General features: G+C 36.2%; 2 protein-coding genes across 3 annotated transcripts in view; one reads left to right on the top strand and one right to left on the bottom strand.

The window, feature by feature from the left end:
• TYR (tyrosinase) overlaps positions 1–26,600 on the top strand; it is a 97,203-nt gene that overhangs the window by 6,479 nt on the left and 64,124 nt on the right. For both annotated transcript variants that reach the window (XM_047692189.1, XM_047692187.1), the window contains one exon: positions 4,297–4,513. In XM_047692189.1, coding sequence (XP_047548145.1) covers positions 4,297–4,513 — 217 coding nt within the window. The remainder of the gene's footprint in view (positions 1–4,296; positions 4,514–26,600) is intronic.
• Positions 1–26,600, bottom strand: part of GRM5 (glutamate metabotropic receptor 5) — a 704,461-nt gene that overhangs the window by 642,165 nt on the left and 35,696 nt on the right. The window lies entirely within an intron of this gene.

The raw sequence follows: 26,600 nt of genomic DNA, 5'->3' as shown, positions 1-26,600 counted from the left end.
GGAATGTCATATGGTTTACTTTTTTTTTCTTCCCCAGATAAATCTCTAATGCCCTAATAGAATCTTTGCTCCTGACAGCTTTTAATAGCTGGTAGTTTGTTGCTATATACTTCAGCTTAAGAGAACACTATCTAGGTTCACTTCCATTAATATGTCTGTTTCTTCTTTCTATCTCTCTTTTTTCATTTGCCTTGGAACATTGATTCTTTCCCCCATCCTATGCTATAAATCACCTGTGTTGAAATAGAAAAAGAAGAACTTCCTCATCAGAGCACCTCTGCCACTTGCCAAGTGATATTGAACAAGTTATTTAGAGTCTTTGACCTTTGGTTTATCGCAACAGAAAAACAATGGACTGCAATTATTATATATGCTTGTTTTCTGCGTTAATGAAAGCAATAAATGCAATGGAAAGCAGAAAAAATGTAGTGGAAGGGTATAATCTTTTGAGTCGCAGTAACACGAGTTTCAGTGGACTTTTGTAATTTTGCTACAAGATACTGAATAAGTTACTTATTCTGGGAAATGTTTTCTTTAAAATTAGAATAGTATTATAATATATCTTAAGGCATTATTGTGGAAGAATTCAATGGGATCTGTTAATGTAAAATGACTGGTTTAGTATCTGACATATTCTTTCAGTTCCATGGGTGGAAATTATTACTATAACATCTTTATGTATCAATATTCATTATTCCCATAATGAATATTCAGCCAGTTATAGAGCTGGGGTTAAAAACAATTTGGTAGCATCCCCAATGGTCTTGTATTCAATAATAGTATAATAGCTGTCATTATTTTAAACAAAAAGATTTTTTTAGAGAGAGAGAGAGAGAGCGTGCACCAGAGTGCAGTGGGGGGAAGAGGGAGAAGAGAGATTCTCAAACAGACTCCCCGTTGCATGCAGAGCCTGACTTTGGGCTGGATCCCACGACCATGAGATCATCCCATCGTCATGAGATCATGACTGGAGCCGAAATCAAAAGTCAGACACTCAACCGACTGAGCCACCCAGATACCCCAACAGCAATCATTATTAAACACTCTATTTGAAACTATATAATAAGTGCTTTGCATATGTTACATTATTTGATCCTTCATAAAAAGTTGTTATAATCCCCATGTATAGATGAAAAACCTTAATACTCAGAGAGCTTAAGGGATTTGCTCAAGGTCATGTAGCTAATAATAGCCAGTACTAGAAATCATGTCTGACTGTAATCTCCATGATTCTAACTACCATGCTAACAATTTCCCCTCCCTGAGTCTCCTGTATCAAATACAAACATGATGACTTGGAACTAAGTTTTTCAAATTATTTCTGGAACCAGGGAAGATTTCCTCCTTGTTACTAATACATCCAGTCATCTGAACACTTAGTCACTTGGCAGTTGGCATTTCAGCAAAAATAGTTCCATTCAAACCTCTCTAATTTAAACAAGTCTGCTGTAGGAGTTTTTGAGGCACTAGGATCTTTTGAAAAAGTCCTGAGATGGTTTATTATTCCAACAGGAATGAAAATGATTTCATTTATGTACCTGCCATGATGTCTAGGTAATCGACTGATAAAGGAATCCAATATATTATGTTCAATGCAAAAGCTAGTTTAGCTTTATTCAACCATTCCTAAGCCATTTACAGGCAGTAATAAATGTCGTGGATATATACATTTCAAATCAGCACAGTGTATTAATGTTCTAGCTCTGGCTCTAAACATCATATGACCTTAGATAAGTCATCCAACAGACCTAGTTCTCAATTACTACGTGTGGATAAAATGATTGAGGACTGTCATAAATTGTGAAGAACCCTGGAAACTGACATTTGCTGGGCAAAAAAACTGTGCTATTTTCTATTACTATTTTATTATTAATATAGTAAAACTGTGCTACTTTCTATTAGTATTTTATTTTATTATTAATATAGTAGATGTGAATTATACATTACTATGTTATATAATGGTATTTTTTATTATATCCTATTATATTTAATATTATTTCCTATTATTATTGAGAAAATTGAGACTTAGCAAGTCTAAATAACATGCTCACTGACACATCACTAGTAAGTAGCGGAGTCAGAACTGATGCCCACATCTCCCGGAATTTGGCATCCAGCTCTTTTCCACCACACAACACTATTCATAAGTGATATCTTAATGACCACAAATTAAAAGCTTCTCTAAGTGTCTCTCATTCAACACAGTAGCAGCCATTCCTAGGGGGCACGTCTCATTCAGTTCCATCGCGTGGTAATTGAATTTGCTTTTATGTTTCTCTAGAGGGCAAACTCACTGGAGCAGGAGACTGATAAGATTGTCTTGATTATTTTTAACTGTGAAGCGAACAAGTGACCAGGAAGCCTTTTCACTTTTAAAGTATTGTTCCATGTCTTGCCTGTTGTCCACAGAAGAATTCATCATAAAACAGGGTTTCAGTTGCTACTAGCCTTTTGTATTCTTCCCTACTCAGACTGCATTTCTTCATCATTAAAATAGGGGAAAAAATCATATAAATCTACAAGGTGGTTGTGTGAAGTTTTAAAAGTGTACACAGTGATGCTCTCCTCATGATCTCGATCAGAAAAGGGCCTCATTGTATGTTTAATACAAATGATATGTTTAAAAAAATATCTTCTAGGGCAGAGGTTGGTACCAATTACAGGATGAGTTAAAAAGGCTGTTGAACACGTCTGTAGTTTGTAGACGATTCATTGGTTCGTCCATTGATTTGTTTATTCATCCATCAAATATTGATTGAGCCTGTATTCTAGATTCTGTGGGAAGTCCTAATAATAAAGTTGTCCTCGTGGAGACCACATTTTCTAAGGGAGATGATACTGATTGTTTATCAAGGGAGTCTAAAGTAAATGAAGTCTACATTTGGCAAAGAATAATGTTATCTACTCAGTGGGCACAGGCCTCCTGTGGAAGTATGTGACTGTTAGGAAAAGTCTGTCATGGCAGGGTGGTTCTTGGGCACTTTTTATTCTGAGTTAAGATTAATATCTTGCTACTTAGTTCATTGCTCTCACTGAATTTAAGGCATCAATGATTTTAAGATGAATTAATTTATATAATACTGAGATAAAAGATAAACCTGCCTATTAAATTATTGTGATATTTTTAATTGTTTACAATTTTTATTTTGTATTTATACTGAAAGAGATCCTTTTGACTTCTTTAGTGAAATATTTTTATCCTAGTTTACTGTTCTGCCTACTTATAAATGAAACTATGAGCAAAGTAATTCAGTGAAGATTTCCTCAAAATTCTTCATATTTAGAGTCAGATCCTTTCAAATTTCTTTCGAAGTGAGAGTTAACAGGGTCGATTTTTTCTAAAATACTGCCTTGGCCTTGAAGATGAGGTCAGATGTCAGATCCATGCCAAGGAGTGAGCATGCTTAGACATGAACAAAGTCGTGGCAGGGAGAAGCACGTGTAATGCTCAGAGAAGGCTAGCCAACCTGACTTTAACAGTCAGATCACAACATTTGTAAGCAAACTGAAGAGTGGTACCCAGACTCCAGCTATGTTCTGGAGGTACAATTGACAAGACTGCCTAATGATTTCAATCATTAGCGGAAGACTCAAGAGAATGAAATACAAATGAAAACTCACCAGTTTCTGGCTTAAAAAGGATGACTCATGGGTTTGAGTGGCAGGACAGTTGGTGTGATAGGAAATACGGGGAGAGGAACAGAGTTTGGGGAGTCTAAATGTTACATGTGAGATGCATGGGAGATAACACTGAAATGGGAAGTCAGAGATGAAGATACAGGTTTAAAGTTCAGAGGAGTGGTTTTGAACTAGAGATAGGAATTAGGGAGTTCTCACCAGGTAGTGGGGATGTAAGCCAGGAAACCTATGAGAGCCAAAAGAGAAGATATGTGGAGAGAGAAAACAAGAGCTGGCACAGATGTAAACTCAGGACCAGGGCTAGCTTTGTGGGCATACATCCAGCAAAGTCCTACAATGGATGTTTAACAGACGCTTGTCAGATTAATGTTCTCAACAAATACATATTTGACACAATTATATGAAGTCATTTTTATTATCCTCCTTTGATTACTGAGGCCTAAGCAATTTAACTCATTTTCTTAAGTAGATGCAAGATGAGAATTCTGTTCTAGATTTTAGCTTTCATTGCTTATTCTACAACCCTCAGAACGCTGTTTCCTTGAACAATTTCCTTTAAAATATGAACCTTTAGGTGAATCTCCCTGCCCTCCTTCCCCACCCCCCGTTTGATGTTGAGGTGGTCACAACTCCCTTAACATAAAGGTTTTTGTGTAGATCATCTGCACCCGCCTGGAGGAGTACAACAGCCGGCAGGCTTTATGCGACGGATCTCCCGAGGGACCGTTACTGCGCAATCCTGGAAACCACGACAAAGCCAGGACCCCAAGGCTCCCCTCCTCCGCTGATGTGGAATTCTGCCTAAGTCTGACCCAGTATGAATCCGATTCCATGGATAAAGCTGCCAATTTCAGCTTTAGAAATACACTGGAAGGTAATCCCCTTTTATCACTCATTTAAAATTTCCTGTTTTTTTTTCCTGAACTCCTATTTGTAATCTCTTATTCAAAACCCCAGATATGTTTAAGAATTCAGAATTTTCTGACTAAGGACAAGTGGCATATATGCCTATGTGGCCAACAATCCTCACAGAATCTGAGCAGCACACCGTAATCTGACACACACGACTCTTCAGTAAAAGGTACAAATACACCCGTTGTCACGATAAAGGCCATTGGCAGCCCAATGGTGAATAAGGTCAGCTTTTTCCAGTGACAGAGTACTGACACTGAACAAAACATTTTAATACCATGTGGTGTTTTGGAATTATGGATAAAAGACTGTGGATCTATCATACTTTGCAAGTTTTAGTATTTTACCTAGTTTAAAAACTTTGAACACTAGGCTTTTTTAGCCAATTCCATTCTTTTGCCTATAATAGGGATAAAATCTATACTTCAGGTTAAGTTGCCATCTCATTATCCCCCAAGATTGCTGTACTTTGTCAGAGATTCCTTCTCAGAGGCTCTTCTAGATCTTACTCTTCCTACAAAGCTCTCAGTCCTGCTTGCTTTTTTTCAGCACCTGTTGATTCTTCCCTGCTCATGTGGTCCTGGTCACAGAACCCACTTTTTTTTAACCTCAATATGCATTATGGAAACAAACTGCAAACAAAACAAAACAAAACAAAACCAACCAACCAACCAACCAACCAAGAACATTCGCTCAAGTCACAGATTTAATGGGAAGTTTGGTGAGAGAGAGGGCTAACTTGTTGAAAAGTCAACAACTCCACATTTAACACTAAACAGCCTACCTCTTTGGCACCCTACTGTGTAGACAAAACTTTCTCTCATTTCTTCTAAACTTTCTTTTTTTGTTTTCTTGTCATTGTGGTTGTTGTTTTATCTTCTAACTTCTGTTGCTCAGCTATATAGAATAGTTTTACTGTCTCTTTCACAACCCTGGGTCCATCCAACCATAACCTTTGGGCCTTGCTCTCCTTGAGAAGCAGTTTAAACAAGGAGTATATCACCTATATCACCCTAAAGAGGAATCCTGCTTCCAGTCATTAAAATAAAAATTGTGTTTATCTTCTGAAAGTAATATTAATGATTAACATTTTACAGCTAATCACTGTGCCAAACACTGTCTCACTTAATTCTTACAACCATCCTCTGAGAAATAGAGCACTATTATTTTGAGTTAAAAGAGAGAAGATAGAATTAGAAATATTATATAATTTGGCTATAAGCATTCGTTAAGTGACTGAGCTTTGTCAATTGCCAAAACCCAAGAGTCCTTTCCATTGTACTCTAATGAACCAGAATGGGTTGAGAGTTTCTTGAGAGTGAACAATAAATATATCAAACTGGACCTTTAATGATATAATATTGGAAAGCAGTGCATGGTGCCATGAGTCTCAGAGCCTATACTCTGAGACAAAGGTGCACATACAAGTTGGCAGTTACCATCTGGGAGGATTGGGTGTCCCACTGGACTATGCAGAGGTTAACAACAGGACTCCAAATTCTGACTTAACGACACTGCAAAGTTGGGCCTCATCCTTAAGGAAACAGAAGTAATCTATAGGTTTTTCAGGCAGATTTTCTAGAAGTGAGAAAGCATGAATTATGTTACTAAAAAACATCAAGGAACATGGGCTGGTCACAGAAGAAAGGTAGCAGAGCTACACTTTTCTGGAACTAGTTGTGTCAACTCAGCCAGTGGCTTCCAAATGAGTTCCTAATGCAGTTATTATTCTTATTCACACATAGTCTAGCATGCTTTCAAGGAGAAGAAAAAAGGCACACCATACCATAGCACATTGTCTGGCACATGACAGGTGCTCAGTAAGTTTTTGATAACTGAATACATAAGTAAAACTGAATGCATTTCAAATTGCATCTAACCCACCACTTAGCTTATTTATCCCTGTTGTATGTTGCCAACATACTGGTGGGAAAACATTAGCAAACATTGATCTGAGCTATAAATGAAGGCTTTCCCTGATCAAGGGCACTTCTTTTATCCCTTTCTTTAAACTTTTATTCAGAAATAATTTCAAGCCTATAGAAAAATTACAATAATAAAATAATACAAAGACACACATAAACCCATATTCACTCAGTGTGTACATTACATCTCGTTTGCTGTCTCTCTTTCCCAAACTGAACCACGTGAAGGTGAGTTGTATGGATTAGAACCCTTTATCCCTGGATACATCAGTGTATTTTTCCTTAGAGTAGGAATATTCTCATACATAATCACAGACCAGTTATTAACTCCAGTAAATTCTATATTAATATAAAGTTTTATTCTAATCTAATATTTATATTCTGTTTTTAATGACCTAATAATGTCCTTTATATCATTTTTTCCCTTCATAACAGGATCCAGACTAGAGTGGGTAACCTTTGGTTGCCATGTCTCTTTAGCCTTCTTTCATCTGAAATATTTTTACAGATACGCCTTTTTTAATTTAATGAGATTGGCACTTTGGGAGAATACAGTTTCTCCTGCCATTTGTAAATAGGATTACCTTTTTTTTTGAGTCTGTCTAATATTTCCTCATAAATGGATGCAGGTAATGCCTTCTTATCCAGAATTCTCTGTAGGTGGTTTTGTGTCTTTCTATGAGAGTATCCCTTTGGGAGGCAGAGGACAACCATCTGTCTCACATTGGTGAAGTGAAGTTTGATCATCTGCTCCAGATATGGTCCAATTTCCCCACTCCATAATTACTTATTTTCTCTCTCTCAAAATAATAAATTGACTACATGGAGATTTTTTTAACACTATGCAAATATTCTACATTCTCCTACAGTTGCCGTCCAGTGGTGGTTACAAAATGATGATTTTCTATCTTCAGCCCTTCCTTTACATTTATTAGCACTCAAGATTCTACAGTTAGCAAGATCCCACCTCCCTGGTGGGCTTCCTCTCTATCATCTATCCATCTATCTATCTATCTATCCATCTAATTATCTATCATCTATCTTATCTATGTAGATAGATAATATATCAATCTATTTTAATCCACCTATGATATCAGTAAAGACTTTCAGCTCTCAGGATTTCTTCAATGGTATATAATTCTTTAAGGTGCAAAATTATCTTAGTGCTTAGATGGTCCAAGATTCCATCTATGAGCACCCCATTCAATCTGGCTTTTGTGTCTCTACTTCACCTCCCCATTATTTTTTTTTTAGCATTTTCTTTCTTTCTGATATAACAAAGTGTTCTAGAGTCATCTTGTATCTGCAGTGCCTCAGGCCTGGATCAGTCATATTTTTTCCAGAAGCAATGGTTCCTTTCTGTGGGGAAGGATATCAGGAACAAAGATCTGGGAGCAAGCCTTGCTCACTGGACACAGTTTAAAATCAGAATAGGGTGGGATGTGGGATATCTTGACCTACAAGGAGTGCTCAAGTGAGTATAGCTGTGAGGAGCAGAGGGTGGGAGAAGCAGGAGCAAAGACAGCTACTGCATTCTTCTCTCAATAAATGCAGGTGGAATGGAATGGTCAGTTTTGATTGATCCTCACAGTTATTGCTGCCCTTTGATTCTTTCCAGCCTTGTGAGAGGTGTGTAATGTACATCTCATGGAACACATTCTCACAGCCAGTCCTGGGATGGAGGAGCTGTTGTGTTTTCATCTGCTGAAGTTATTTTTGTAACCTCAGCTTTCCTCTTAGATTTAAATGTTGAAATAAATATTGAAAATGTGCCACTTGTGAATTGTGTAAAAGAGGCTCATATTCTTCAATAAAGCAAGGAAAAAATAAGTATACATTATAAAATGTAGTCTTATGATTAGGCTAAATATTTGGTCCCCGGGCAGTGTGGGCTATTGGATTCAAAGAAGAATCTTCTCACATCCAAATCTCTGACTGTCCATGGTGTCTTGTACTTCGCAGTTTATAATTGTGCTAATGCAAAATTAGCAGTGGCATGTGTGTTGGGGGCTGAGGGAGGAATGCCAGTTTAACGAAGTGGTTAAAAGCAATCAAACTGACTGGAAGTTGATCCAAACTCCACCACTTCCTAGATATATCACGTTGAATAAGTTATTTCACTTCTGGGCCTTAGTTTCACCATATTTAAAATGTAGATAAGAATAATAATTTATGGGGTGCCTGGGTGGCTCAGTGGGTTAAGCCTCTGCCTTCAGCTCAGGTCATGATCCCAGGGTCCTGGGATCGAGCCCCACATTGGGCTCTCTGCTCAGCGGGGAGCCTGCTTCCTCCTCTCTCTGCCTGCCTCTCTGCCTACTTGTGATCTCTGTCTGTAAAATAAATAAATAAATAAAAATTTTAAAAAAGAATAATAATTTATGGGGTTTGTGTTAAGACTAAATGATATAATACATGTAAGGAACTTATAACATTTCTTTAATAATGGCAGCTATAATTATGTTAAACCAGGGTTAGTTGTTGACAACTCAGTTATCACTCATTAATTTTTCTTACAATTAGCTTAGAAAACAAGTATGGACTGACTCCTGAGAAAATGGGCCGTGATGGGCTAGGTGTAGTAGAAAAATGGGGAGGGGGAATGATGGAAAAAATTTCTTGAGACAGACCGAGAGATAGATAGCATTTTTTGAGACAAGTAACTTTTCAGGGGTAGTTCCCAAAAACAAGGAGATAAGAGAAAAGGCAGCTCCTGTGACCCCAAAAGGGAAAAAGGTACAAAAACAAGGAACAATTCTAATTTAAAGTTGTGTTCGCAACCCTAAGCACAGTGCAACTTAGGATCATAGAAACTTAGAGCTGAAGACACTTCATGTGTTCACGCCAACATCCAGTAATGTGCTGAGACGCCACTATGAAAACATTCCTGGGTGGCCATTCAAGGACAGGGACTAACCTACCTCATATGATACAACAAAAAGCTCCAGGTTGAGGGAAAAAAAACAAAAACACTTAGTTCTATTTAATTTAATGAACACTTTTATGATCCCAATACTATAGGAAATTATGGATGCTTAAAGATGTATAAAGATGACAGTTACATGGTTTCTGACCTCAAGGAAGCTTACTCTCCAATGAGGAAATCCCACACAGGCACATGGGGAAAACACAATGTGACAGGCAGTATAAAATGAGGTAGGAACCCAGAGATAAACCAGACATGTTTCCCAAGAAAATAGAACTGGGTCTTGAAATATCAGTAAATTCTCACCAAGAAGGGAGGAGGAAAAGCATTTCCAGCAGAGGGGATAATGTGCACAGGGAACAGAGATGTGAAATTAGTTACCAAAAAATAAGAAGTTGTGTATGGCTGAAATATTAATTTTGCAGTGGGAGAGAAGAAGGGGTGTAAAGACTTTAGAATGTATCACAATACCCCTTTATCTCAATCTACTCTAGAGGAAAAAAAAAGTGATAGGCTCCTAAAAATAAGCCCACAGATCCCTAGAGAATTAAGAAACTAAAGTTTGTTCTATGTAAATGTCTCTCATAGCTTCCCTGTAGAAGAGAGATATTTGAAAACCCAGTGTTTAAAAACCATGATACAATGTTTGTATCTTCAAGAATATGTCTACATACCTTGTTTTATGAAACATTGCTCTATAAAATGTGAGTCAGGAGAGGTAGGAGGAAGTTGTCCTTTCTGTTTTAATAAGGTCTGAAGCCAGTGGCTGTAGCAGAATGCGGGATGATTAATCAGTGAGCCATTGGGGTGGACGATGGATGGTGAAGGCTTGTTTTCAGGTAGGAGACTGAGATGCAGATGAGTTGGTTGGAGTAGAGCAACTTTTGTACACTCCAGAGTAGAGAGGATCAGGAGCTCTCAGTAACCAAATGAGAGGTGGACAGGTAAGAAACACAGTGAGGATGGTTATGAGATTGAATCGCTCTTCCATCGATTTCTCATAATTTGTCCTTGTTTTGTCCTCTTAAGCTATACACCATTAAAAAATCTAGTTTGTCTTCTTATAACAGCTCTTCAAAAATACCTGCTACTGTGATTCTCCAGAACTTTTCTTTCTGGCAGCCCTTCAACCCGATTTTATTGTGACTGACAAACATATCATTGAGGGACGCCTGGGTGGCTCAGTTGGTTAAGCAGCTGCCTTCAGCTCAGGTCATGATCCCAGCGTCCTGGGATCGAGTCCCACATCGGGCTCCTTGCTCATCAGGGAGCCTGCTTCTCCCTCTGCCTCTGCCTGCCATTCTGTCTGCCTGTGCTTGCTCTCTCTCCCTCTCTCTCTCTGGCAAATAAAAACAAAACAAACAAACAAACAAAAAACATATCATTGAGAAGCCTCTCACCTCTTCATTTACTAGGATTTCTTGAGAAGCAGTTCAAGGAAGAAAAAAAAAAGAAAAAGAAAGAAAGAAAGAAAGAAAGAAAGAAAGAAAGAAAAAAAAAAAAAGAAAAATAGCTGTGGGCTTTACTGAAAGAAAATGGAAGTTTTGGCATTTTGAATGACCTTCTGTAGCAATGTGCATGTTTGAAGAGAAAGGCAAGTCAGAGTGAAGTCTCACATGACTGTGTTTTCAGTGTCTGTGTTTGAGAAATGGACTTTATTAGGACATCCAGAAATGATCATACAGACTCAAAAACTAAATTCTATTGAGACCAACTGTATAAATCTTAATACCAAGGAGATGGTTTCAGTGGGATGAGACATTCTAATGATGGGAAGGCTCCAGTCCTCTCCTGCACACATTTACCCATCAGGAGGGAATCGGAAAGCTGAATAGCTTGGTATAGATTGGTGTTCACTGACTCAGAACAGAGGTAAAAAATTTTGAGAAGCTTAGAACAAGAAAACTTTTCCATGCCTGGGTTACTGACCTCCCCAGAATTACCACCTTGCCAGCTCTATTGGTATTTGGATCAGACAGTGTTCCTGATCATAATAATAAAAATAAAAATGTCTGTGTGCCAGACATTCTCATTTTGTACATGTTATATGATTTAATCTTGACAATAGTCCTATGATATTTAAAATTCATTGATCAAACTAAGGCACCATCTTAAGTAGTTATTCCAATGAGTTTAGAAAACAGTGTGTCTGCCTCCAGTTGAATGAGCTGATTCAACTCATTTGAGTTGAGGGTAGCCTCTTTTCTCCTTACTCCAAATTCTCAGGGAAATTAGGACCCTTCCAATAACATGTAGGGAATTCAAATAAGTATCCTGTGTATTACTTTCCAAGTGGGTTTGCTTTGAATGTGCTTCTTAAATCAGGATATAACATTACCTTTTTAAAAGGCTGATATAAAATAAGGACTGTTATATTATGGAGAATGCTTTGTGGATATATATACATGTTTAAGAGATGTAGGGCATTAGCTGCACTCAGGGTAGAGTCAATACTGACGAAATAGGTTCATAAAATATAAGTTAAGTGTAATTCCTATATATCAAATGTATGTTAAATTCTTAATCAGTGCCTTTTTCCCCAAAGCAGGAAGGTGGTGAGGTCAGAATTGAGGTCAGAATACATTTATTTTATCTGGCTGTTAGAAACTCTCTAGCCAGGATATAGTGATAGCCTGGTAGAAACTATGACTGTTTGACCATTAAGGGGCACTTTAAATTTTGTGTAAACAGATTTCTTTAGACTTAGTGTCATTGTTCAGACATCTGGGTAGTAGAAATTCACAGTTTTGTTTTGGTTTGTTTTTTTGTTTTTTTTGTTTTTTTGGTTTTTTTTTTCAGAAAAAAATACCTTAAAAACAAATAGTTTAGAGTGTTGGGATATGATTGCTTGATATTCAGTAAACTTTTAGCAACAAATGTGATAATGACATATCCTGAGATCTCTTTGTAAACCAAACCAAAACAAAACAAATTGGAGTGTTAGTCCTCATTTATTTATTTATTTATTTATTTATTTTTTTTAAAGATTTTATTTATTTATCTGACAGAGATCACAAGCAGGCAGAGAGGCAGGCAGAGAGAGAGAGAGGAGGAAGCAGGCTCCCTGCGGAGCAGAGAGCCCGATGTGGGGCTCGATCCCAGGACCCTGGGATCATGACCTGAGCTGAAGGCAGAGGCTTTAACCCACTGAGCCACCCAGGCGCCCCAGTCCTCATTTATTTAAACAGTTTTAAACGATTCTTCAGTTTCTACCCTCTCTGACTTGTTGTAATGCTATGCAAATTGTCTTTGCCAAATGTGAATATTGAGAAAGTAAAGAAATTTATTTAAGGCATGTGTCATCTTTGCTATGAATTAAGAGATACTGTTATTATGTACTGGCAAACACCATCATGGAAAGCTACACTGGAGAGAGAGAAGAACTTCCCAGATCTCTATAAAGTGGATTGAAACACTGATTTTTTTTTAATATTTTATTTCTTTGTCAGAGAGAGAGAGCACAAGCAGGGGGAGCAGCAGGCAAAGGGAGAAGGAGAAGCAGGCTCCCCACTGAGCAGGGAGCCCGATGTGGGGCTCGATCCCAGGACCCTGAGATCATGACCTGAGCCAAAGGCAGACACTTAACCAACTGAGCCACCCAGGCGCCCCGAAACACTGATTTTGAAGGCGTGTAACAATATATAGGAGTACTGGTTTTAACATTATGAACATTCCTCATTTTAAAAATCTATTTAATAACAACCTGTTTAGGCTATTGTGAGAATATACACACACCTAGCTCCTATTATATACACATGAAATGTTTCCTTTTCTTTACTCCTGTCCTTGTGATTTGCAATAGTTGTCCCAACTTCCCTTATAATTTAGTAAGTTACTAGTCCTCCTCATATGTATTTATTCATAATAGATTTATTTATTTTTTCGTCATTTGAATTCACTTTCGAAAATGGCTATTTGCTGAAGGATAATCTTATTTTCCATTTAAGGTCACAGAAAATCTTTAAGGAGCAAAATAATAATGCACCTGTTCTAAATGTAGAGTCAGGCATTAGGACATATGGAAATTTCACTTCCTTGGGACAAATCTTGGGGAAAATGCCAGCACTCATTAGTAATAAACACTGCAAAGAAAAAGCAGGATTCTATTTTTATACATTTATTTGTTTATTTAACAAATATGAGTTGAGAGACTTCAGGACACAAAGACAAAGTAACTATGTCTTATGAAGGACTGCCTTGTAATCTTCTACAGTGGGAAGTCTAAAATATTTTGGCTTCATTATCTATTTACAGCTATTACAAAATATGGAGAACGCCATAAAACTTTGTTATGTGGGTTATATCTATAGTCACTTACCATTTTTAAAACTAAAAACTAAAAAAAAAGAAAATATTTGATTCATTAAAATAACAAAAATTATTAAATCCATATAAATAACATAATTAAGTATATTGAAAATATATTAAATATATTTTGAAAAAACAATGGAAAGTGGCATGCCACTTCTTAATATTTTTGCAAAAAAAAAAAAAGACATCTGGATTCTATGTCTGCTTCTACACTCAGTGATATTATGATATGGTGTTGGTGGAAAAACCTGAAGAAAACCCAGCCTCACACATATATAAAATTAGAATAAGCAGAAATATTTTTAAAAATATATTCTGGTAATTGTGGATTTTTTTAAAAGATTTTATTTATTTATTTGACAGAGGGATCACAAGTAGGTAGAGAGGCAGGCAGAGAGAGAGATAGAGGAAGAACAGTCTTCCTGCTGAGCAGAGAGCCCAATGTGGGACTCGATCCCAGGACTCTGAGATCATGACCTGAGCTGAAGGCAGAGGCTTAACCCACTGAGCCACCCAGGGACCCAGTAATTGTGGATCTTAATTTTTTTTATAAACCCAAACTTGACAAACGGTAATTTATTTAAAGTTGAATTGCATTGTCAAATATGAAGCCATAAAATGAAGTTTTTATTAAACCTATTAAAATCTATCTTATATTATGAGGGGATTCCCCCATATTTATTTTTAATATCAAGCACATATCACTTGCAAAATATGGGTTCCCTTGGACTTATTGATCTTTCATATTTTGAAATATGTCTAATATCAAAAAGTCACATTCATCCAGAAATGTTAAAGGTATTGAGAATCTCTTGAGCTTACAGTGATGGGATTAAATTTTTCATAATTCTAATTTTTGCTTAAAAACTCAATTTTATCATGGGCAAAACATTATCATCAGGTCTTGGGGTTTTTTTTTAAGATTTACTTATTTATTTGAGAGAGAGTGGAAGGATCACTACCCAGTGATATTGAGGGAGAAAATCTCAAGTAGACTCTCCCCTGAGCATGAGACTCAATGTGGGGCTCTATTGCAGAATCCTGATATCATGACCTGAGCTTAAACCAAGAATCAGAGGCTTAACCAACTCTACCGAGCCACCCAGTGCCCCCATCAGCTATTTTCTTTTAAGTGACATACTTATCTTGTTCAATATCAAGAAAATTTCTGCCAAATGCCTAAGTCTTAATAACCAGAGTTTATGTCTCAGTTGGGCATTCAGGTAGAAATGGATTCCATAAAAAGCATGGTTATTTCAGTTCTCAATGCAAACAATGGCACAACTGCTTTTCTTCTAGATAACCATCATACTTAAGAGTGCAGCAGAAGTATTACATATGTATGTTCCTTTCTGGCTTCTCTAGGTTACCAGAACAGAACTTTGGTCTCTGATATCCTCTCAATCATATTTCTGTTCTATGGCCCAGCACTAATCACTCCGCTCTGTGTGGGTATCTTAGAAGAAATCATTGTGCAAAAACAATGGACTTTTTAGAAGACCAAAAATACAGAAGAATCAGTCAACAAACTAATAAATGTACATAGACTTCCACTTCTGGGAAAGGGGAGTAGATACACATTTCCTTATTCCCCTCTCTCAGTACAACCAAAATCTCTGTATATTGTACATAAAACAGAATAATACAAATGGTGAAGATAAGGCAGACTTGCTAGAGAACCTGGGACCTCTTGATGTGGTAAGGAGTCCCTTGTGCTTTCTTTTTGCCTCATATATCCAAGATCTAGAGCTGAAGAAGCCTGGAAATAGTAAGAAGTTTAGAAAAAGACAAAAACAAACTAAAGAGCAACAAATATTTGCTCTCTTTAGCCAAAAGAAATAGGGAAGAAAGTTTTTAGGCAATAACCACTATACTCCATTCAAACAATAAAAATACAAAAAAAAAAAAAAAAAGGAAAAAAGAAAAAAGGAAAGGAAAGGAAAAGAAAGAAAAGGAAAGAAAAGGAAAAAAAAAAAGAAATGTGGTAGAATCCCCACTCATACTAGTAAATGTTAGCTGGGGTGACTAGAACTTCATCCTTAACAGACTAACTATGTGTCCCAATCCCGGGGATATTGAGGCCTTCCAATCTGCAGTGTTAGTGGAGGTCTTGTAGGGGGCAGTAATGAGGCATTCCTACCTCTCAGAGCCAGAAAGTATAGAGGCTTCCTAGAGAACAAGTCAGGTGGGGAAACCAGACTTCTATCCCCACATTACATTTATGAGGCAATATTTTGTTTCCCCTTCCCTTACTGGACTTGAGTTAGAGAAAGCCAGTTAAAACAGAGTTTAATAAGATCCAGAGTTTCAGAACATAATACCCAAAATGTTTAGGATTCAGACAAAAATCATCACACCAAGTAAATCTCACGCTCTAGTGAAAAAGGCCATCAGTGGGCAGTAACAATGAGATGACAGAGAGGCTCATCATATAATGATAAATGAGTCATTCTCCCAAGAAGATATAGCAATCCTAAATATGCATGCACCAAACAAATGAGCTCCAAAATATATGGCGCAAAAGCTGATAAAACTGAAAGGAAAATAGACAAATCTACAATTACAGTTGGAGAATTTAATACCTCTTTCTCAACAACTTATAAGACTTGACAGAATATTGACAAGAATTTGGAAGAACTCACAACACCATCAACCAAAAGGATCTGATTGACATTTATGGAACACTTCATCCAATAACAAAAGAATAAACATTCATTTTGAGAGCCCACAAAACATAGACTAAGATAGACCATATTCTAGACCAAAAAACAAACCTTAACAAATTTAAAAGAAGTGAAATCATACAGATTGTATTCTCTTACCAAAATGGAATTAAACTAGAAGTTAATAACATAAAGTTAACAGGAAAATATCATTTAAAAAAAAGGATAGAAAGAAAACCATAGTCCTTCATACAAGTTATTTCACTATATGAGTGTCTTCTATCTTGACTATTACATGGGCAATATTTTGACTGTAATATTATAGTATAGTTTTTCAAGGTGATACCATTGTGGGAATTGAATAAAGTGCACATCAAATCTCTCCTTATAATTTTTTATAATTGTATGTGAATCTACAATTATCTGAAAATTTCAACTTTAATTTAAAAAATAACAAAACCAAGAAACAAACAAACATTTTTAGACCAATATTTGAAATCTACTTTTAAATAGATGGATGTGATAAAAGACCCTAATTTTGAGTCCTTTTGGTCAAGAAATTGATGATACTTTTGTGTGCTAGCATTTATTCATAAATCAAGAGATACAATTAGTAGCACCATCCAAGATAATATTACATTTATTGATATGTGAGAAAGCAGGCTTAGGACAAACATAATATAGATTTTATTCTAAGTGTCACATTCCACAAATAGCTATTATCACTTTTTTTCTTGCCAGTTTGAGATTAATAGAATTATTGCCCAGAGAATAAAGTAATTGCCCAATAACTGGTATACAATTCATCTGAATCTATAGATTGTTTACAGAGAATTCCCTTAAATATACATCATGGTTCTAGTAGACCAAAAAATACCTGCATCTCTAATTTTGCAAATACCTCTAAAACGTCTTTATTAGCTTACAAACCATCCTTCTTAGATATCCTTACCTTGTTTTGATTTATACAAACAGCATTAATATTTAGTTTTATTTTATAGTCATATATTATGGAGGAATAAGTTTCCATATAAATTCGTAATAGCTACTGTTTATGTTATAGTGAAGTAAGACCAGAAACATTTTAATGAGGCAATGGCTAAGTAGATGACTAGCCTAGCTCACTGGTTAAGAAAGAGCCTTCCTCCTATTTTAAGTCCTGCAGTTGTCAAATTTCTGGTTTGAAGAAAAATGTAAAAGGTTATATGTCATTAGCCTTGGGAATCTGAGATACATAGTCTAAATAATCTATGAAAAATCTATTTTTCTTTTAAGGAGATATGTAAATAGTAGGATAAATAGAAAAGTTGATCATTAGACTAAAGTATTTGGGAAAAATAAATGGGACATACTCTTTTTAACACATCCTAGAATAAGAAATCTGAGAAGTTCTACAGTATAGAAAGCTGTTTTGATTTGTTTAACTAGAAAAATTTCTGACTAATTGGACCATAGATCCCATCATTACCATCACCTTATACATTTTATTTCTCCAAATACTCTTTTAAACTCTTTTGATTTATACATTTCAAACACTTACTTGGGAAAATCTGGCCTAAAATTAAAATGTTACACGTACAAATAACAAGGATTAACTCTAGTCTCCATCTTTTTAGAGTCAATCAATTTCATGCCAGAGACTATGAATAATTATCCTTTTCTTCTTTACTGTTAAGTTTAAGAGGATCAATGTGATTATTTATTCTCAAGCTATTCCAAGAAACAGAAAAGGAAGGAAAACTTCCAAGTTCATTCTATGAGGCCAACATTACCCTGACATCAAAACCAGATAAAGACTCCACTTTTAAAAAAGAGAACTACAGGCCAATATCCCTGATGAATACAGATGCAAAAATTCTAAGTAAAATAGTAGCAACCCGAATCCAACAATACATTTAAAAAAATCGCCCATGATTAAGTGGGATTCATTCCTGGGTTTTGCAAATCAATAACATGATCACATTAATAAAAAAAAAAAGAATAAAAATCACATAATCATTTCAATAGATTCAGAAAAAGCGTATGACAAAGTGCAACATCCATTCATGATAAAAACCCTCAACAAGGTAGGTTTGGAGGGAACATAACTCAACATAATAACGGCTATAAGAAAAATCAACAGCTGTGATCATCCTCAGTGGAGAAAAAAAAAAAAACAACAACAGAGTTTTCCGCTAAGGTCAGGAACAGGACAGGTATGTCCACTCTCCCCAGTGTTATTTAACATAGTACTGGAAGTCCTAACCACATCAATCAGACAATAAGATTAAAAGGCATCCAAATCAACAAGGAAGAAATGAAACTTTCACTATTTGCAGATGACAAGATTCTCTATACAGAAAACTGGAAAAGGCTCCACTAAAAAACTGCTAGAGCTGATACACAAATTCAGTCAGGCCGCAGGATACAAAATTAATGTACAGAAATCTGTTGCATTTCTACACACCAATAATGAAACAGCAGAAAGAGAAATTAAGGAATCAATCCCATTTACAATTGCATCAAAACCCATCAGATACCTAGAATAAACCTAATCAAAGAGGTGAAAGACCTACACTCTGCAAACTATAACACTGATGAAAGAAATTCAAGATGACACAAAGAAATGGAAAGAATATGCTCACAGGTTGGAAGAACAAAAACTGTTAAGATGTCTATACACCCAAAGCAATCTAGACATTTAATGTAATTCTTATCAAGATACCACCAACATTTTTCACAGATTTAGAACAATGATCCTAAAATGTGTATGGACCCATAAAAGGCCCTGAATAGCTAAAGCAACCTTGAAAAAGAAGAGCAAAGCTAGAGAAATCACAAGTCCAAATTTCAAGTTACATGACAAAGCTATAGTAATCAAGACAGTATGGTACTGGCACAAAAATAGACACATACATCAATGGAACAGAATAGACAATCCAGAAATGAACCCACAACTACATGGTCAATTAATCTTTGACAAAGCAAGAAAGCCTATCCAATGGGAAAAATAGAGTCTCTTCAATGAATGGTGCTGGGAAAACTGGACAGTAACATGCAGAAGAATGAAACTGGGCCACTTTCTTAAACCACACACAAAAATAGATTGAAAATGGATGAAAGAGGGGCGCCTGGGTGGCTCAGTTGGTTAAGTGACTGCCTTAAGCTCAGGTCCTGATCCTGGAGTCCCAGGATCAAGTCCTACATTGGGCTCCCTGCTCAGTGGGGGAGTCTGCTTCTCCCTCTGGCCCTCTACTTCTCGTGCTCTCTGTTTCTCTCTCTCATTCTCTCTCTCTCTCTCTCAAATAAATAAAAATCTTAAAAAAAGAAAATGGATGGAAGACCTAAATGTGAGACAGGAAACCACTAAAATCCTAGAGAATACAGGAAATAACTTCTCTGATATTGGCTATAGCAGCTTCTTACTAGATGTGTCCAAGGGAAGGGGAAAAAAAGCAAAAATATATTATTGGGACTTCATCATAATTAAAGGCTTCATGGCCACAATCACCAAACTGTGGAGAGAGCCAAGATGCCCTTCAACAGACAAATGGTAAAGAAGATATGGCCCATATATACAATGGTATATTATGCTTCCATCAGACAAGATGAATACCCAACGTTTGTATCAATATGGACGGGACTGGAGGAGATTATGCTGAGTGAAATAAGTCAAGCAGAGAGAGTCAATTATCATATGGTTTCATTTACTTGTGGAACATAAGGAATAACATGGAGGACATTAGGAGAAGGAAAAGAAAAGTAAATTGGGGGAAATCGGAGGGGGAAAAGAAGCATGAGAGACTGTGGACTCTGAGAAACAAACTGAGGTTTTGGGAGGGGAGGGGGGTGGGGAGATGGGAGGCCCTGGTAGTGGGTACTAAGGAGGGCATGTGTTGCATGGAGCACTAGGTGTGGTGCATAAACAATGAATCTTGAAACACTGGGAAAATAAAATTAAATTAAAAAAAAAAATAAAAGGCTTCTGCACAGTGAAGGAAATAATCAACACTAAGAGGAAGCTTATGGAATGGGAAAAGATATTTGTAAATAAACTATCTGATAAAGGGTTAGTACCCAAAATATATAAAGAACTTACAAAACTCAACACCTCCCAAAAATGAAAATCCAATTAAAAATGGGCAGAAGACATGAATAGATATTTTTCCAAAGAAGACATACAGATGGCCACCAGACACATGAAAGTGTGCCCAACATTACTGATCATTAAGGAAATACAAATCAAAACTACAGTGAAATACCATCTCATGCCTGTCAGAATGGCCAAAATCAACAACATAAGAAAAAACAGGTGTTGATGAGGATGCAGGGAAAGAGGAACCCTCTTGCACTGTTGGGAATGCAAACTGGTGTAGTCATTGTGGAACACAATATGGAGGTTCAACAAAAATTTAAAAGTAGAACTACCCAATATCCAGCAATACTTGATATTTACCCAAAGGATACAAAAACACTGATTCAAAGGGATACATGCACCCCAATATTTATAATAGCAGCATTACGTACAATAGGCAAACTATGGAAACAACCCATCAACTGATGAATGAATAAAGAAGATATGGTACGTGCGCGTGCGCGCACACACATACACACACACACACACACACACACACACACACAGAGGAATATTATTCAGCCATAAAAGAAAATGGAATTTTGCCATTTGTGAAGATAGGGATGAAGTTAGTGATTATTATGCTAAGCAAAATAATCCGTCAGAGAAAGACAAATACTATATAATTTCACTCATATGTGGAATTTAAGAAACAAAACAAATGAACATGGGATGAAGAAAGAGAGAGAGAAAGGCAAACCAAGTCTTAACTATGGAGAACAAACTGATGGTTACCAAAGGGGAGTTGGATGGGAGGGATGGGTAAAACAGGTGATAAGGATTACGGAGTGCACTTGCAATGAGTACCAGGTGTTGTATGGAAGTGCTGAATCACTAACTTGTACACCTGAAATTAATATTATGCTTTAACTAACTGGAATTTAAATAAAAACTTTTTAAAAAGAAAGGGAGAATATCCCAAAGTGATTATTTAGTTCATTGGTTATAGATTTCAGTGGAAATTTATAATAGAGCTTTAGCTAGATCCAGGGGCAAACATGTGAAGTAGTAGATTGTTTACAATGCCAAGTATGTGTGAGATAAAAAGGTCTTTTAAAAAATTCATTAAGGTTGCTGCTTATACAACTCTAGGGATGCCATCCAATTTTTATTATATTGTGCTCCAGAGAAGGAAATTATAAAATAATAATCTTAATGGAACTCCCTAGGGTTGTACATTTTTATTATGCTATAAATCTATCCTCCCTTAAAACTAAAACTTAAAAAAACCAATAGCTAACAGTTGTTGAGAGGTTACTAAATGTTAGGTACTTTAGTAAACATTTTTTTCTACCTTTTATCAATGTTATCCTAAGTGGTAAGTTTTATTTATTATCCCCATTTTATGGATTTAAAAAAAGAGTATGTCAGAAAGGCAAGGTCATCTGCTTATAGCAACATCAATCATAAGTGGCAGAGCTAGAATCCAAAATCAATACTGAATTCTGAGCTCCTAATCTCAATTGGAAATGTTTAGAAATTTGACAAGTATACTACCATCCTTGCAAAGAGATCCCTAGAACTCAAGACATGAGACCCTGGGTAAGCTATTTACATTCACATATCACATCTTTTCATCTACAAAATGGAGGTGATATATCTGTACTACCTATCTCCAAGTGTTCATTTGAGTCTCAATAAGAATGGTTTGTTAAATATGGGAAGCCTCTGTTATACTGTGATGAAGAAAATTATTTTATTTTTTTTAAGATTTTATTTATTTGACAGATCACAGGTAGGCAGAGAGGCAGGCAGAAGGCAGGGTGGCGAGGGGAGCGGGATCCCTGCTGAGCAGAGAGCCCCATGCGGGACTCCATCCTAGGACCCTGAGATCATGACCTGAGCCGAAGCAGAGGCTGAACCCAGTGAGCCACCCAGATGCCCATGAAGAAAATAATTTTAAAGATTTATTCAGAGTATTTGAAATCTATTATCTTTTTATCAATAATTTAACCCAAACTCTATTAATTTTTATTTTTCATCCTCCAGTAAATTCAGAATCTTGTGATAGTTGTCTCATAGTAATTGAGTTATCAATAGAAGCTTTGAACATTAATGAACTTGGAATTATTATCTGAGTGTTTAAATAAGTAGAAGAGAATATACTGATAAAAAGGATTAGTTTTATAGGCAGAGATACTTGAAATATGATAATTAAGGATAAGAAGCCAAAAGCAACTACTCTCTAAGTATGCCTTCCAAGATTCTACAGGTCATTAGTTCCATAAGATATTGCTGAATTAATCTATTTATTTCTCCTTCCCTTTATTAGTGCTCACTTTAAAATATTGTAAAAAGAAAACCCAAATAATTCAGCTTAAAAAAGACAGGGTTTTTGTGTTTTGTTTTGTTTTTGTTTTTTGTTTTTTTTTGTTGTTGTTTTTTTGTTATCATGAAACTTCAACAGAAATAGATAATTCAGGATTGGTAGTGCAGTTCTACCATCCTCGACTCCCAACATCTAGACATTCTAAATCTTCATTTCAGGGGCCCCTGGGTGGCTCAGTTGTTAAATGTCTGCCTTTGGCTCAGGTCATGATCCCAGGGTCCTGGGATCAAGCTGCTTTGGGCCACTTCCGGCCCCCTGCTCAGCAGGAAGCCTGCTTTTCCCTGTCCCACTCCCCCTGCTTATGTTCCCCCCTCTCGCTGTGTCTCTCTCTGTCAAATAAATAAATAAAATCTTTAAAAATAAATAAATAAATCTTCATTTTAATATCTTCATCTTAATCAGCAAGAAGAGCACAAAGTAGGAAGAGGAATGTGTGTCCGTTTCCCTTTAAATGTGTGTCCATTTCCCTTCTAACATAAGCTAGAAGTGTCTCTCATCAATTCTGTTTTATCTCTATGGTCAAACAGACATGGCCACACTTAGCTCTCAAGGGCAATTGAAAAATGTCATCTCCAGCTAGTGCCATGTGCCCCACTACATTTAGGATATTTATTACTAGGAAAAGGAAGAAAACTAGTACTGGTGAAGAAAATACCAGTTTCTTTATGATCCTTTTCCCTAGTGCTTGTTGAAATAATTTCCTTAGTGTTTTTTGTTAATGAACATCAAGTATGTTCTGTCTACTATGTGTCATATAAGACAACAGTAAACCTGTAGTGGTAAGTGAAGTACCAAAATATTCTTTTATTCCAGAACTTTCAAGTTATTAAATTGGAGAATTTATTATATAACTTAGGTAATTAGAGTAAGGTGCTAGAATGCACAGACCAAATATTTGTGTCCCCCCAAATTCATATGTTGAAATCTTCCCCTCCAGGTGAAGTGTTAGAAGGTGGGCCTTTGGGATTTAATGAGGATTAGATGAGGTGATGAGAATGGAGCCCTCATGAATAGGACTCGTCTCCTTATAAGAGTCACAACAGAGCTTGCTTCCCTCTCTGCTCTCTGCCACGTGAAAATACAACCAGAACTGTAGTGTGCAGACTGTAGGAGGACTTCACCAGAACTTGACCATGCTGGCACCCTCACCTTACAACCTCCAGAACCGTAAAAAATAAATTTCTCTTGCTTATAATCACATGGTTTATGATACTTTGTTACAGTTGCCCACACGGACTAAGACATTAGAGCCATAACAAACAAAGCCCCAAATCTTAGTGGTCTAACTAATAAAAATTGATTGATTGCTTTCTCATGCCAAGTCCAGTTTGGATAATAATGGTTGGGGAGTGGCCTGTCATGTGGCTATTTTAGTGATTCTACCTACTCTCCCTCAGTTCTCTGGTGGATCTTCTGCATGTTCTTAGAAGACAAGAGAAGGGAGTGTTTGGAGGATCCTAAGGGAACAGTATATGGGTCAAGCCTAGGAGTGGTTTACCTACCTTCTGCCCATGTTTCATTAGCCCCAGTTCATTCACAGGGCCACACCTAAATAGGAGGTTGATCGTACATCTAGAGTTCAAAGAAATAGGTTTTGTGAACACAATGAATGGATGTGGGTTGTCTTTCCTTTTGAGCCTTTTCAATTTTTTTCTTCTGTAGGATTTAATAATTGCTGGAGGTTTTAGTTTTGGACTCACAATGAAGCCTTAATTCCTAATTTATCTGTTCTCACTTGCTATTGCTTTCTTCTTCCCACCAACCTTTATACAATATTTTCCCACTTTATCCCATTTTCCACCAAGTAGAAGAAGGCCATGAAATTCTGTTCTCCCTAGCCATTAAAAAATTATATATTCTTCTTTCTCAATACCATCTCTCAAAATGTATCCCATGACCTATGGATGAATAATTATTTCTATTTGTGTGATTTTTCTTTTTTTTTAATTTATGTGTTTTTTTCAATGAAGTATATCACCCCTCTCTTCTTTCCTAACATCTACTGTTATCTCTCCCAGGTGGAACAACACCATAACTATTTTTCATACAAGCTCCTTGACCCTTTCTCTATATACAGTTATTTATTGCATCAGGAGAATATTGAGAGAATGGCCTATTCAATAAAAACATAAAAGCCAGATTCAGAGCCATGATCCATCTCACGCTATCATAAACCCAGGAACATTAGAGGCACATTCTAAGAATTTTAGCTTAACTGACTTTATTTTTTTTTTTAGCTTAACTTATTTTAAAATTATGCTAGCAACTGGAGTTACATGTTTGAAAAGGGAAAAAAATATAATGTATTTATTTATTCAATAGATAAAGTAGATAAAGCATCAACTTTGTGTAGTACCCTAGGAATGACTCTTGAATATGATGCAGATCCTTCTCTCTTGGATCTTATAGTCTGATTAAAAATTGGACCATAAATACATAAATTTAATCCAAAGAAAATAAATTATTAAGAAGAAGGAAGTATAATTGTTATTAAATAGAAAGATCTAACCAAGTGTTTATTGTTAGAGATACTCTGTTTGAAGATCTGATATTTTCAAGGATGAGTTGGAGTAAGTCAGATAAAGTACGAAAAATAAAATGGGAAAAATTACAAACTCTTTCCAATATCTTAACAAAATAGTCTTATAAATTCTCAGAGACTCCTTATAATTAATAACAATTGCTGGTGTCAATATAGCCCTACTTTTTACTCCTAAAAACTTTTCAGATCCATTATCTTAATTGTTCCTCTCTAAAGCTTTATGCCACCTTTATTATTACACTTATTTTGGAAATGAGGGAACTGAGATTCAGAATAACTTGACCAGGTCACACAGATAATAGGCAGCAAAACCAGATCATCAACAGGGGAGGTTATGTCCCCAAGTTGTTCAAACAAAGAAACAAAGTTTTAGAGGAAATAGAGAGTAGAGGTTAAGAATCAGATTGCCTGGGTTAAAATTCTGATACTGTCACTTATAGCCAGATGATTCTTGGTAAGTTTAATCTGTCTTTACTTGAAATCCTCTATTTCCAAAGTGAGGATAATCACAATAACTACTTTGTGTGGCTATTACATGGGTTACTATTTATAAATTACTTAGAAGAGTCTCTGTAATGGGAAAATTTTGCTAAATAATAAAGTTACTGACTTGCATGCTTATTTTCTAGTTCCATGTACAAACCAAATTCTAAGCAATGGAGTAGACTAGTGTTTTAGATCTCCAGTGGACAAAAATTATTTCAGGGAGTATTAATCCTAAACTGAGTTGACATCCAAAATGTAACAACATGATAATACTTTCTACTAAAAATGACTTTTAAAGTCAGACTTTGAGATGGAATTAAACCCTTCTACAAACTTCTGAAATTCAGTAAGGGAATTCAGTTTGACAGAAACAAACATGGGGCTTAAGGAGGTAAACATCTGGCCTTCTGTAATGGTGGCACTCCCAGAGAATGCCAGCCTTCTCTGTCTTATGACAGGAATCTGATTGATTCAGCTAACTGTATACCATCTGAAGTCCTGTGATCAGAAGCTTATAAAGTACTCATCCAAAGAAAGAGGGAGAGTGGGAACCACCATGATAGGGCATTCTCAATCTTGAAAGAGAATATTATGGAAAACTGGGCTGGATCAGATGTCTCAGCTTTTTCACTGAAAAGAATTAAAGGAAACAAGGATACTGCTGGAACTAGGAAAATGTGTTGTGATGTCAGTGATTTTATATTTTAGTACAACTGATAGCTCTATATCAACTAAGAGTTACAGCATGACTAAGAG

This window comes from Lutra lutra, chromosome 10 (genome assembly GCF_902655055.1).
Source record: "Lutra lutra chromosome 10, mLutLut1.2, whole genome shotgun sequence".
Lineage (NCBI taxonomy): Eukaryota > Metazoa > Chordata > Mammalia > Carnivora > Mustelidae > Lutra > Lutra lutra.
The sequence above is the reverse complement of the archived record's forward strand: the minus strand, read 5'-3'. Positions and strand labels throughout refer to the sequence as shown.